General features: G+C 41.5%; 1 protein-coding gene across 8 annotated transcripts in view; it reads right to left on the bottom strand.

Annotated features, from left to right (window-relative positions):
- The window catches only part of ATP2B3 (ATPase plasma membrane Ca2+ transporting 3), a 210,096-nt gene that overhangs the window by 24,017 nt on the left and 172,148 nt on the right, over positions 1–13,931 (bottom strand). For all 8 annotated transcript variants that reach the window (XM_060763174.2, XM_060763169.2, XM_060763177.2 and 5 more), the window contains 5 exons: positions 13,237–13,428; positions 7,313–7,526; positions 6,939–7,150; positions 4,915–5,022; positions 2,935–3,117 (listed from right to left, as the gene is read on the bottom strand). In XM_060763174.2, coding sequence (XP_060619157.2) covers positions 2,935–3,117; positions 4,915–5,022; positions 6,939–7,150; positions 7,313–7,526; positions 13,237–13,428 — 909 coding nt within the window. The remainder of the gene's footprint in view (positions 1–2,934; positions 3,118–4,914; positions 5,023–6,938; positions 7,151–7,312; positions 7,527–13,236; positions 13,429–13,931) is intronic.

The following is a 13,931-nucleotide window of genomic DNA, read 5'->3' as shown; positions in this document are numbered from 1 at the left end:
TGAAGACTTGGTTATGGAGACAGGCATTCGACGAGTGAGCCAACACCCTGAGATATGGATGGAGGATGATGAGCAACAGTTTAAGTGTGACGACTGACCATTATAGTTATTGATTGTAATTGCTGTTTTAATGTTTTACTGTAATATGTATTACGATGTTTTATTGATTGTATGTGATATTATGGTTGGAAACCGGTCTGAGTCCCTCAAGAGAGGTGAGAAGGTCGGTATACAAAACTTTTAAATAAATACATAAATAAATACTTTTCTAAGGGATTTGGGGACTTCGTGGGAGCAGGGTGGGTATTCCCACAGTTTACCGGTCTTATTTAAGTCCAGGAAACTGTGGGAATGGTGTGTGGACTGCAATCCAGACACCGGAAGTAGTGGGTTTATCCTGCGACTTTCAAGAAGGCATGAAATAAATTCACTGTCTAATTAATTCACTACAAACCAGGGTTTTCCTGGTTTGTAGCAAATGAATTCAGGAATGTCCAGAACATTGTCTGGACAGTCCCTCCTTTATTGCAGTAGATACCACAACAAAGGTACTGTCTGGACAGGCCGCATTGGCATCATAAATGGACATATCTATAGAGAGGTTTTTTTCCTTCTCATTTATAAGATCCTCTCTGGCACAGATGTATAGTTAAAAACCAAAATTCTTCATCCACTAAATTTGTCATAGTGCATCTGAATAATTTGATACACTCTCCATGTTCCTCAGATTTTAATCTGACAAAAACACGTTTCTCCTGTTCTGTTTCCAGACAGCCACCATCCTTCCCAATGTTCATTTTCCTAATATTAATATTTCAGCCATTATACTATTTTTAAAGGGTATTTTGGGATTGTAATGTTTTTCTGAAGTTGTTGTTGATTTTATTTTGTCTCATTTTATTTTATTGTGTGTGTCTTAACTTGTATTTTTGGGCTTCTCCCCTTGTAAGCTGCCCCGAGTCCCTTTAGGGAGATGGTGGCGGGGATGAAAAAAGTTATTGTTGTTGTTGTTATTATTATTATTATTAATAATAATAATAGTTAATTCTGCAAAGGAAAGAAAGATGATTCTGGAGGAGGGCCTATCATTTAAGCTGCTATCCCAGACTCGAATTGCCTCTGTGACCCAGATTCCGCATGCACATTTGAGACAGATTGTCAGGTTTTACAATGTATTGTAATGTAATATAGCTGAGTCAGGCACTGCTAATAGGCTTCTATTGGAAATGCTGAGTCATGCATTAACTGTATATAGCACTTCATTTGGGGAATGTGTTCTGGCCTAGTCCAGGTGATTGTGAATGATGTAATCCTGGGTCTGAGTTAAGTTAATGAGTTGGGAACCAATCAGAGATTGCTATGTGTAATTGTATAGAATTGTATATAAGGAAGTCATGTAGAGTGTATACTCTCTCCTTGTGCTGTGATGCTGTTCGTCAAAGGCTCTATGTAATTGATTAAAAGAACCTGTCTGCTAAGACAAGATATAACCGTGTGCTGTGGTAAGTTTGTAATGTCATCTAGACTGGGGGAAAACAATAGTAAAACTGACAATGGCCGGGCATGTGCTCAAGTGTCTGTAAAAGAGTTCCCGAGTGACTGCAGGCTGTGGGAGCAGTAGACTGAAAATACTGTGCAGGAAGAAGCTACTGGAAAGTGCTGAAGTTGTGCAACTGATCTGCTGCTGAATTGTGAAATTAATCTTAACACAGATGTAGGGATTTAAAGGGCATATGGGAGTAATTTGCAACAGTGGATCACTTTGCTGGTAATACAACAGCTTGCTTTTTTTGGTCTAATGGGCATGCAAATGATATTATGTAAAATGTGACTATATTGCAGGATCTTATGTTTGGTGCCTCAGCTCTAGTGCCAGATATCTGAAATACTCTGATGAATATATATATGGAAGAACATTGTATGCTATGGAAAATTTTGACAGCACACAGCAAGCTATACTGGCAAGACCTCAGCAAGAAGGAAGCTCTGCTTAGGAAGTACATGGGCTTTGTGCTACTAGAAAGATCAGATCGGAATTTCTTTTTGGCTATAAGATGTGTTCAGAATACACTGTCAGAGGATGTTGATACTACCTCAACTGAGAAGGTTTTTTCCTGTGAAATCCTGATGTTTGTAGTTCAGTGAGTGACTCAGAATTCTCTAATACAGTGATTCTCAACCTGTGGTCCCCAGATGTTTTGGCCTTCAACTCCCAGCAACCCTAACAGCTGGTAAACTGGCTGGGATTTTTGGGAGTTGAAGGCCAAAACATCTGGGGACCCACAGGTTGAGAACCACTGCTCTAATAGAAGGCTTCGTGCTGTAGTTTAGGAGTGGGTAGGAGATCTCCCTACCAGAAGATATATCCCAAGCTACCTTAGGATGGAACAACAGCAATTAAAGTCATATCAAACTGCATTGTGCAGTGTAAATATATCCACATTCACAGTGGTTGGCCTCAGAGAAGTTACCGTCTTTCAATCTGTCAGAGAAGGAATCAGGATGTCCTATTACTGCAAAAAAGAATGACTACTGCTACCACCACCACCACCTCAGCCACAGATTAACTTTTCATTTCCTGGGTCTTTCTAGTTTGCCCAGGAACAGGCTTGCCATCCCATTTCTGCTTCTATAGGCGGCTCCTGTCCATGCATCCAAGCACTGCATTCATTAACTCTTTCTGCGGAAACAAGGCAAATGGGGGGAGGGAATGAAATGCCTCAGCTGGCATTATGGGTCTCTCTCTCTCTCCCCCAGGCATGAGCATCAGGGTGAAACCACCATGTCCTGGGAAGGGGTAGGAGAAACCAGATGAATGGGGTTGTCTTCAAGTCACTGCTAAAGCAAAGGAAGGTCTGGGGAAGGGAGGGAGGAAGAGGGGAGCACGGGTGGGAGGAGTCAGATGCGAAGAGGCTCCTCCTTGTTGTCCCATACCTGGGTCTGGATGCGGTTGAGGCCCCGGAACCACAGGATCTGGCCACGGCGCAGCTCCCGCTCAGCATGGTCAATTTCCTCCTCATCCTCTGCCAACTCCTCATCCGTGATTTCATCCTTTCCAGGGCCATGACCTGCCTCCTTCAAGCATTTCAGATGACTGGTGGGGATGGTAGCAATGACCTAGGGAAAGGAACAGAAGCATCTGTTCTAAATCTCAGCCTCTTCCCCATAGGACCAAGGAACATGTGAACAGGCCTACCGAGAGTAACTGGTTCATGGTCATCTGGTGACGTTTGGGCTTAGGGATTGTGGCGCAGCTGGCTGAGTGTCAGCTGCATTAAGATCACTCTGACCAAAAGGTCATGAGTTCGAAGCCAGCCCGGGTTGGAGTGGGTTTCCAACCATTGTGTAGCCTGTTGTCGACCTTTGCAACCCGAAAGACAGTTGCATCTTTCAAGTAGGAAAATTAGGTACCACCTTAAAGTGTGGGGAGGCTAAATTAACTGATTTATGAGGCCATAAAGAAGACTCCAGCAAAGCATTCCAGCGGGGAAGCATGCGGGGAATGTGGAAGTGCTTCATCAGCGTCCCAGATGGATGATGAAAGTGACAGCTCCCGTGGCGGCCAGAAAAAAGTTAAATAGCCTCTGTGTATGTCAACAATTGGCATTGAATGTTTGCCATATATGTGTATACTGTAATCCACCCTGAGTCCCCTGTGGGGTGAGAAGGGCGGAATATAAAAGCTGTATAAATAAATAAATAAATAAATGCAAATTTGCAATTGGATTTCCCAAACTCTAATCTAAAATTTTCCAAACTGTGTGTCACAACATGTTAGTATGTTGGCTGCAATGTGTAGGTGTGTCACACAAATGTAATGAGAAATACAGGAAATGAATGTTATTAGTTAAGAAATTGTATATCTTCAAAAATATAATGAAAGGTTTTCACGAGAATATATGTTGTGCATATATTTCATCTTACTATTTATGTATGTGTGCATTTCTCTTACAAGGGACTGGTTTAACCTCCCATTTGCTAGTAATACTGAATTACCATGTTAGAAAATGGTGCATCTCTAAAAGGTGTTTCACCAACAGGAAATATTTTGGAAGCTCTGCTCTAGACTAACACGCCGAGCATCACACAGCACTGTCACTGGTTATATTTTCAAGGTAAAGTACACCAGTCAATGTGTTTGGATCTGAATGTTTTGCACATTTCTCAACAGTATCAGTAATTCTTTTGATATTCAAAAGCAATTCTAGCTGTTTAAACCCCATGTTGGGTGTCATGTAAAAAAGGACATTGCAATGGTTAGTTATTTGTCGGGACTATGGGCAGAGCAAAAGGAAGAAAGATGAAAGGGACAGGAAAGGTTGATCTCTTCTCTACAGGGTGCCTCTGAGAATGTGTCACGATAGGTATCCTAATTTTGTGCAAAGCTGGTTTTGGCAAATAGTCATTCTAATGCAAAATAAGCAAATTTTCAGATATCTTTGCTTGTGTAATGGCCCTGACTCTGGCTCAAGAGCATTATTTTTATCATTTTTCTATCCTGCCCTTCAATTAGAATAGGTGATGTGTTGTCAGGACATTTTAGTTTCACTGGCTGTCCATTCTGTCATTCAAGTGTTCATGAGAGAAAGCATCTCTAGTATATTTTGGCATCTGTCTTGTGTTGAAAGTGATTTTTTAGAAGGAGAAAGAGAATACAGAGTATTGTCAAAGGCATTCATGGCTGGAATCACTGGGGTGTTGTGTGGTTTCCAGACCATATAGCTTGGGAACCACACAACACTCCAGAATACAGAGTCTCAAATATGTTTACATGCATTTATTCCCTTTGCACACCCTAAAAAACAAACACTGCATTGTTGCCTTCAAGATATGTAGTAAAACAGAGAAGACACATAAGGAGTGGGAAGGTGGGTGGGATTAAAAATGAGTAAGTGAGAACAAGGCTTTTCTTACCTGTCCCCAGACCAGTTCCCCGAAGCCCACAAATAGACACCAGAGCCACTGCTGTGCATTCAGTGGAGAACAGCTGAATGGCTTTCCTCCAAACTGTACAATGACTATCTGTGGAGAGAAGGGAATAAAGACTCAGTGAGAGAAACAGTTGTACCCATGCTATCTGGAATGGATGGGCCATGGAAACTAGCTGCCATATCTTCCATATTATCACATAAGATCCTGACCTTTGGTTGTGTAGGTGTTTTGCATTCAACTCCCAGAAGCTCTAGCTGATGTAACCAACAATCAGGAATTCTGGGAGCTGAAATCCAAAACATCTGGAGGATCAAAGTTTGGGAGTTACAGGTCTACTATTAGGATGAACCACATACAAATGTTAGGATAATACATAAGAATCAAGCACAAGAGAGAGAGGAGAGGTGAAACCAACGACGGATCAGTTATCTGAGGGATACATGAGGATACAGAGCTCGATTTCACAGTGGGGAAGATGAAGTGGTCTCAGTCAGAACTGTCAAATAAGCCTGCTAGCACCCTCCCCAATTTTTCCCAACAGCTGCTGAGAAATCTTTCTTTTTTTCTCTCCTTCCAAAAGTTAAGGCAGTAAGATCAATAGTACTATCGATTCTGCCATATTAAAGGACTGTTATGATGGTGGTGGTGTTAATGGCGACAATGAAAGTAGAAGTATTAATGCTTTGATTAGTATCAATTTTGGATGGCAGCCTTTTCAGCAAGGAAAAAATTGTAAACTAGACTAGCCTTCAGGATTCACATACATAATTGTGACCCCCCCCCACCAATTCCTACTTTTTCTGCCAAGGAATGCCCCATCTGAAGTATTTCTGAGCTGCTGCAGATTTGAAAGCTGGGAAACTATGGCTTCAGCACTTTCTTGGTTCCTTAAGAGAGGCATGGGAAAATTTTGGCCCTCCAGGTGTTTTGTTCCTCCAGGTGGAACTCACTACCTGGAGAAATTAGGAAAGTACCTACCCTAGAAACCTTTAAAAAGGACCTTAAAACCTGGCTCTTCTGCTGCGCCTTTAGAGAATAGGTATACAATCCCATACTACTGCTTAGCCTCAACGTTCTGTCATTGGAGTATATGTCATCCCCCCTCTGTGGGAAAGCTTGATTCCACAACCCCTGCCATAATGAGCCCTCCTCCGCAAATAATCTGTCTCTTTTTTATCTTGCCCGAGTTTTAATTAGTTTGAATTAGTCTCTCTTTTAATCATTACATGTAGCCCGCCCATTGTCATTGTGATTGCGTCTATTGTAATTTTATATTGCTATGTATTTACATGTTTTATTTTATTATGATGTTGTTGTTTACTGTTTGCGTTTTCAGTTGTATTTTGGTTTTATTTTATTGTAATTTGTTGTTCGGGCTTGGCCTCATGTAAGCCGCTCCGAATCCCCACTGGGGAGATGGTGGTGGGGTATAAATAAAGATTATTATTATTATTATTATTATTATTATTATTATTATTATTTTGGACTTCAACTCCCAGAAATCCCAGCCAGCTTAACGGCTGTTAGGAATTGTGGGAGTTGAAGTCCAAAACACCTGGAGGGCCAAAGTTTGCCAATGCCTGCCTTAAGACAAACAGTTGAGGCAGGATCCTAAGGCATCTCTCCAGCTACCAATTCTCACTGTGCTCCGCAATAAAAAAGTGGAGCAGATAAGTTCTCGGCAACCACTTACAGTGCCTTATAACTCCTTTGGTTGGGGGCCCTTCTTGGCTAAAAACATAGGTTGGGAAGGTGATATCAGATGTTGAATCCTAACAATTACAATGGTGAGAGTCTGTAGTCACAGTTATGTCTGATACTGCAGCCATTCTTATTATAATAATATTAAATAGAGCCTCATTTAACAGAAATCGGACACTTAGCCATGAGCCCCACCCATTTAGATGTATATATGTCCACCTTTTCCCACCCAGATATTCCTCCAATTTCCCTTCCATGTTCCCACTCTGTTCCACTTTGTGCCTGCATTTCCTCAAGGCCTGTACCTGGATGCCGAAAGTGCCTAGGACGATGCTGCAGAAGATGGGGTTGCCAAAGATGCCATCAAAGACGTTGCGCTCGCCATGGATTTTGCGGGCGTTGATCTCATTGAAGAGCTGCATCATGACAAAGGTGTTGAAGATGATGGTGTAGTGCTCCGAAGGCGGGGAGTGCAGAGGGGCATTGCGACCACTGTCGATGTCAAAGAAAACCTCGCCTGTGGGTGGGGAAGGGGGTGGTGGTATAAAATAGCACATCATGGAGGGAATACCAGACCCAGTAAACCAGAGACCTTGCCCTCCACCCGAGTGGAATTGGGCCAATGGATTCGTGCCCCGACTGCCCTGCCAATTCCAGGGCAGTGTAATTGGAAACCCACCCACAAAGAGGAGGGTGAAGATGATAATGAGCTGGTACACAGCATGGCCCAGAATGTTCTTCATCATGGTACGGGAAATGAGGGGTTTGTTGCGTCCATATGGCTTGCGCAGGAGCAGGGCCTCAGTGGGGGGTTCGGTGGCAAGAGCAAGAGAGGCAAAAGTGTCCATAATCAGGTTCACCCACAGCATTTGCACGGCCTTCAGGGGAGAGTCCTGGAAGGGAAGTGGAGGGACGATATTAGGGCATCAAAAGATCCTTTTAAAAACTTTTATTTATAAATTTGTCAAACAAAATGTATAAACATAGAATCGGTATGTCATTCTTTGTCTAAATGTTTTCTGTAATCCGATATACCCTCTCACACTGGAAATTGCAATAAAAAGAACCTATGCTTCAAAGTCATTGAAAAGTCATTCATGACAAATCTGCTTCCCATACTTTCTTCAAATAAACTTGTTCTTGTTCGTCCATTAATAATAATTTATAGATATCACTTACTGACGGCCCAAATTTGTTTCTGGAGGCAATAGATTCACTTCGTCTAATGGAAAAGCCTGCCTTAACTCTCTTGTTTACTAACTTTCTTGGCTGTTACTGCTAATTTCTATGCAAGTATTATGAAGAACACAGGGTCAGACAGAGTTCCTAGACATTGTGTACAGGACATAGCATATTTGGAGTCCTTACATCTATTTCCATATTGGGCTGACACTGGATACACCAATTCCATAGTTGAACGTGGTTATTGGCTGCGGACCTATGAACATTTGGTACATCAGCAGCAATCAGGCCATATATACTAATTTGTTTCATGCTTGTTTAATTGTTTTGCTTGCTTGCTTGCATGCTGGTCGCTTCTGTGGTGAGAGAATCAGCCGTCTACGAAGACGTTGCCCTAGAAATAGTTTTCTAAGATCTAGAAATAGTTTTTTAAGATCTACAGAGACACTCGCCGGAACACCTCAGCAAGTGAGAGTCCAAAAGTGGCAGGCTCAAACCCAGAACTTCAACCAATGGCTGATACCAAATGAGAGACTCCCCACTGGGCACACAGAGGACTGGGCGACTTGGAAGGCACTGAACAGACTGCGCTCTGGCACCACGAGATGCAGAGCCAACCTTGAGAAATGGGGCTACAAAGTGGACTCCTCGACATGCGAGTGTGGAAAGGAGGAAACCATTGACCACCTGCTGCAATGCAACCTGAGCCCTGCCACATGTACAATGGAGGACCTTCTTGCAGCAACACCAGAAGCACTCCAAGTGGCCAGATACTGGTCAAAGGACATTTAATCAACTACCAAACTCACAATTCTGTATTTTGTCTATTCTTTTTGCTTTGTTCTGTTAAAAATGTAATATAATCGACTGGTTGCAGTGACACAATAAATAAAAATAAATTGTTTTAACTCACTTTTAATTTTTGGAAGCATTTTAATTTACATTTTAGTCAAATTACCATTTTTATCTGTATCCTGCTCTGAGATCTATACCACTTCTACACTGCAGGTTGGTCAAAAATGCCTTGTTGCCTGCGGTGCAGCAGCGGATGGTGTGCCCCTGTCCATTCACTGTCAAATATATATAGCAGCTAAAGACAGCCAGGATAGTTTTGGGCCCGAGGCATAAATCTATACAAGCACTTCTCTCCTTCTCTGAGTGAAGACACAAGAACTTCCAAGTAAATAGCAATCGCTGCCCTTTTGTGGCATCTATTGCTTGAGGCAACTGTTTCTCTCTTCCTAATGGTAAGACCAGGGCCTTCAGTACCCCTACATGAACTGAAAAATACTCCCATGATGACTTCAGCATTTATATAACATCTCTCACCACCATGTTAATAGGGAAATCCTTGGTTTGTCTCTTCCACATATCAAGCAGTCAATGATAAATTGGTTTCAGGTCCCTTGTTTACCAACCTCTATTCCCTTCCTGCCCCAAATGTTCTCATAATGTAACTTGACAAAGAACAAATATATATAGTTAACTGTGCTGTCGCACGCTCGGCCTGTACATAAGACTGTAGACAGGACATAAATTCTGTGTGCTCAACGGGATGCCAGGGCTGCCTCAGATTAAAGGCCTTTGGATTTCCTTAAACAGAGTCTTTAGATTGCTTAAAGGGTCAACAAAGTTCTTTATTATTGAAATCAAACAGGTACTTCAAGGCTTTCTTAACAGTCTATTGGCTCTCTCAATCTTGTCCACAGGGAACTGGCACTATCTTCATAACTATATTTTAACTAATGGGGAAATCCTTAACCTCTTATCTGGGCAGTCTGTCTTTGCCTCTGTTGGCGTGGAGCCCCTACACCCGGTACCAACTGCTTCTGGCTGCCACGAGTGATCCTTACCAAGCAGAGCTTTGTAGACTTCCAGGGGAAAGGGAGGAGTTCAGGTTTCAGTGATGGCTGGCTGAAGTGCTGTGGGACCGGATTTCCTCAGCAAAGGAGCTCTAAGGGTGTATAATCCTCAGCAAAAGAGCTGTGCTGAGACTGCATCTCCCTGGCCAAGTTATGGGGCTGTATATCCCCGGCCAAGCTGTGGGGCTGTATATCCCCGGCCAAGCTGTAGAAGACGAAGTTTTCTACAGGAGCTCTTGGTTTTATGTCCCGAATGAAAGGCTTCTCTGTGTGGACTGGCCCAAAATGGCTCCTATTCCCTCCAAAACCCAAAAAGGGGGCGGGACCAGGGAACCTAATAATAATTGACAGGTCATAGATCCAATAAATGCAAAGTAAGGAAAGCCATCTAACTGCAAAGGCATAGAACTTTAAAATACATGCAGCAATCAACAAATAGCAAGATAAGCTGGAGCTCCTGGTGCGGCTGTCCCAGAACATTAACACTGAGAAAACAGAAGAGCCATAGCAATAAATGTCCAAGAAATCAAACAGCTTGATGAAAGAATTCAATATTTTTGTTAAAAAAGTGTCTTGTTCAGAACATTATGAAAACATATTAACTATTCATTATCTTAAGAAGAGTGAACTCAATGAATGGCTGAATTGTGAGTCAACATATAGATAAACATAACGATGCTTTAATTAATTAATTAAATAATTAATAAGTTGCCTTTCTTTCAGACTACGAGTCAAAAGTGGCTCTCAAGTTAAGCAACAAGATATAGCTGCAAACTATCATTACAAAAGATCAAAACAAACAAACAAAAACTCTGTTTAAAATTGAGTGGCTTTGTCTTCATATTTTAAAAGCACGCACTGTTGTCTTTGTTGTTGCTGGCTTTTTTATAGTTACTGATTTTGTCATTTTTCCCCTGGAATTTCCATGACAATATTGTGGTTTGTTTTGGAAAGGGACGAGGTCCATGTGAGTGACACCATGAGTTACCGCACTGGGTGAAACCAATGCTAGTGATGTCACTTGTTTATCTCAGGCCCTGATTATTCTGCGCTAAGTCCTGAGATCTAGAGTATTGTTTTGCATTAAGTACAAACCACATTTGCTCACCGTTTGTCATTCAAACATATATAGAATTTATGTTCCCATTTGGAAATTAAGACAGCAATCTTAAAGTGAAATGAGGGGATTAATTTTTCTCTTTAACCTATTATGGGAGATGGGATGAGCCTTGAATTTAGTTCACTTGCATCCAGGCAGATGCAGTTGGTCCTCCATGTTCATTGATTCTTTATCCATAGATTCAACCATGGAATGTTGGAAATATTTTTTATACAAAAAGCAATCTGGGATTTTGTTATTTTATAGTCAGCCCTTTGCACTTGTAGGTTTAATTTTTGCCAATTTGATTTGTATGTTTTCTCTAGGAAGCCCTAGAGTGATTCTCCAGAGTGACTCGGCTTCCACTAGAAAACTTAGAAATTCCTGATCTGTAAAAAAGGACATATATATTTACTAGCTGTTCCCTGCCACGCGTTGCTGTGGCCTGTAGTAAGAATTTTCGAAGTAGAGGTAGATATCTGGACTGTTATGAAAGAGAGGTACCAACCTATTCCTCCCCCCCCCTTTTTTTCTTTCCCTTCCCCTTTTTCTCCTTTCTTCCTTCTCTATCTGTTTCTTTCATTCCTTCTTTCACTCTTTGGTTTCATCCTTCCTTCTCTCTTTCTTTCCTTCCTTCCCTCCCCCTTTCTCTACTTCTTCCTTTGTCTCATTTCTTCCTTCCGTTTCCTTGCTTCTTTCACTTTTTATTTCCTTTTCTCCTTCCTTCTTTACCTCTTTCCTGCATTTCCTTTCATTTCTACTTATCTTCTTCCGTGGAGCTGCCCTGTGTGTGCAAGCGCGCGCACTCCCCCTCCCTGTATGCATGCCTAGTGGCATCTTCTCCTTTTTTAGGATTTGTAAGTTATTTCTTTTGTTTTTTTTATTGATGGTCACACCTTGTATGGTGAGGAGTTTTGTTGCCAAATTTGGTGGGTATTGGCCCAGTAGTTCTTTTGTTTTTAAGCCACTAATTACGACAGGAACCATTGTATATATATAGATTGTATTTTCCCACATTTGGGGGAGTTCTGCTCCACCAACCCCCACAAAAATGGAGGAATCACAGTAGAAGGACCCTCATTTACTATGCCGTTGTATATAATGAGATTTGAGCAGTCACAAATTTTGGTATCCATGGGATTGCTGAAACAAACCCCAGTGGATCCCAAAAATACCAAAAACTGCCTTGAGTCGCCTGCGGGCTGAGAAGGGTGGTATACAAATATAGTAAATAAATAAATAACTTTTAAAGTGTTTCAGAAATTGGATGGAGTCCATATTGTAACTATAACTACTTTTTCTTTACTTTTTGTTAAGTACAGTAATTGTGCCAATTGAGGAAGCTTCAGGGGTTGCTTTCTCCCTCATTGTTAGAGCTATTAGCACAAAACTAGCTACAATTATATAACCCTGTTAGCCCATCAAGTTTCAGAAAGTTTCACTCAGCCATGGATATTTGGGGAATTTTCAAAGCTTTTACAAACAACATTTAAAAAACTACAAGAGCTATCTCCATGAATTTTCTATGCAATGACACAAGGTAACAGGGGATCATTCCCCCCCCCCCACCCCAAGTTTCAGAAATATTCATACATCTACTGATTTTTGGGAATTTTAAAAAGTTTTGACCAAAAGGTTTTTTTTTAAAAAAATCCACAACAGCTACCTCATGAATATCTTTAACCAATATATATTCAATTCAGGGATTTCTTCCCAGCCTACCCCAGATTTACTTACTAGTACTGAAGTATCAGTCAGTCCTCCTTTTTGCAGAATCAACACTTCATTGGATCTCTGGCTGCTGCTAGTAGGGACAAATCTCTCCCTTATCCTAACTGGAGCTTTCTGATGCTGAGCAGAATTCTGGGAAATGTAGTTTAGTACAGAGCCTTTTGAAATCTCTGCCATAGGGCTCCTCACCTCTCCAAACTACATTTCCCAGAAATCGGTGCTCTCTCAGTCTCTTTTCCAGCTCACTCAGCTTGTCCTGCCCTGCTGCTTTCCTCTCTTCACGGCGATGGGCAGTCTATCTCTGCTTAATTTAAAGAGGAATTGCAACCTTTTTGGCTTTGCCTCACTTGTGCTAAAAAATTAACTGACTTCTGAGCATTACAGAATTCAAATGAAAAAAGTATTTTGGCAAGTTTTGATTCTTATGTTTTTGCATGGGAGCTCCCTCCCATGTTTTTAAATATCTGTTTGTATATACAAAACTTACAAGTTAGATATGAGTAATGATTTCCAAATGAAGATTTGTACATTCTTAATAGATACCCCTGCCCCCACTAAAGTGTTTGTAAGTTGCAGCCAAAACGCAATTCAGGCATTCAGATTGTCACAACCTGCATTGTTAGCTGAGCTGGATAGTTGTGCCTAGTGCCCTGTTTTTGCCTGGAAATGAGCTTTCATACATTGCCCCTCTTTCTTTGGCGTGGAGATGATCCATGAAAGCTTACACACCTGTGTGATGCAGGCACCAGTGAAGGCCACAATGACTGCCACCACATTAACTGTGAGCTGGAACTGCAAAAATTTGGAGATGCTGTCATAAACGTTGCGGCCCCACATCACTGCCTTGACGATGCTGGAGAAGTTGTCATCTGTTAGGATGATGTCCGAGGCCTCCTTCGCCACATCAGTACCGGCTATACCCTGGTTAACGGCACAAAAGAACATGGTGGGTACTTTTGAGTGAGGAACCTCTACTTCAGAGCTTTCCAAATGGTGTGTCTAAACATGTTAGTATGTCAGCTGCAGTATGTAGGTGTGTCGCCTAATGTAAAGAGAAATCTCTAAGTCTATGTGAAATGATAAATAAATCATTTATTCAAATATATACCATATATTTTGGCATATAAGACGACTGGGCTTATAAGACGACCCCCAACTTTTCCAGTTAAAATATAGAGTTTGGGATATACTCGCCATATAAGACTATCCGTCTTCCAACACACACCAAATAAAATTTTTAAAAGCATCAGATTTGATTTCAATATGGTAATTTTCCTATTACTGTACCTCCTTCTCTGCCTCTCAGATCTCGCACATGCGCACCTGCACCACTTCACTGCAGTCTTCAGGAGCGAGATCTGAGAGGCAGAGGAGGAGGTATGGTAATAGGATACAAGGGTGGGCCAGACAGGTAAAAGTGATGT

The sequence above is a fragment of the Anolis sagrei genome, chromosome 2 (assembly GCF_037176765.1).
Source record: "Anolis sagrei isolate rAnoSag1 chromosome 2, rAnoSag1.mat, whole genome shotgun sequence".
Lineage (NCBI taxonomy): Eukaryota > Metazoa > Chordata > Lepidosauria > Squamata > Dactyloidae > Anolis > Anolis sagrei.
Note: the sequence above shows the minus strand (reverse complement) of the source record. Positions and strands in the feature narration are given on the sequence as shown.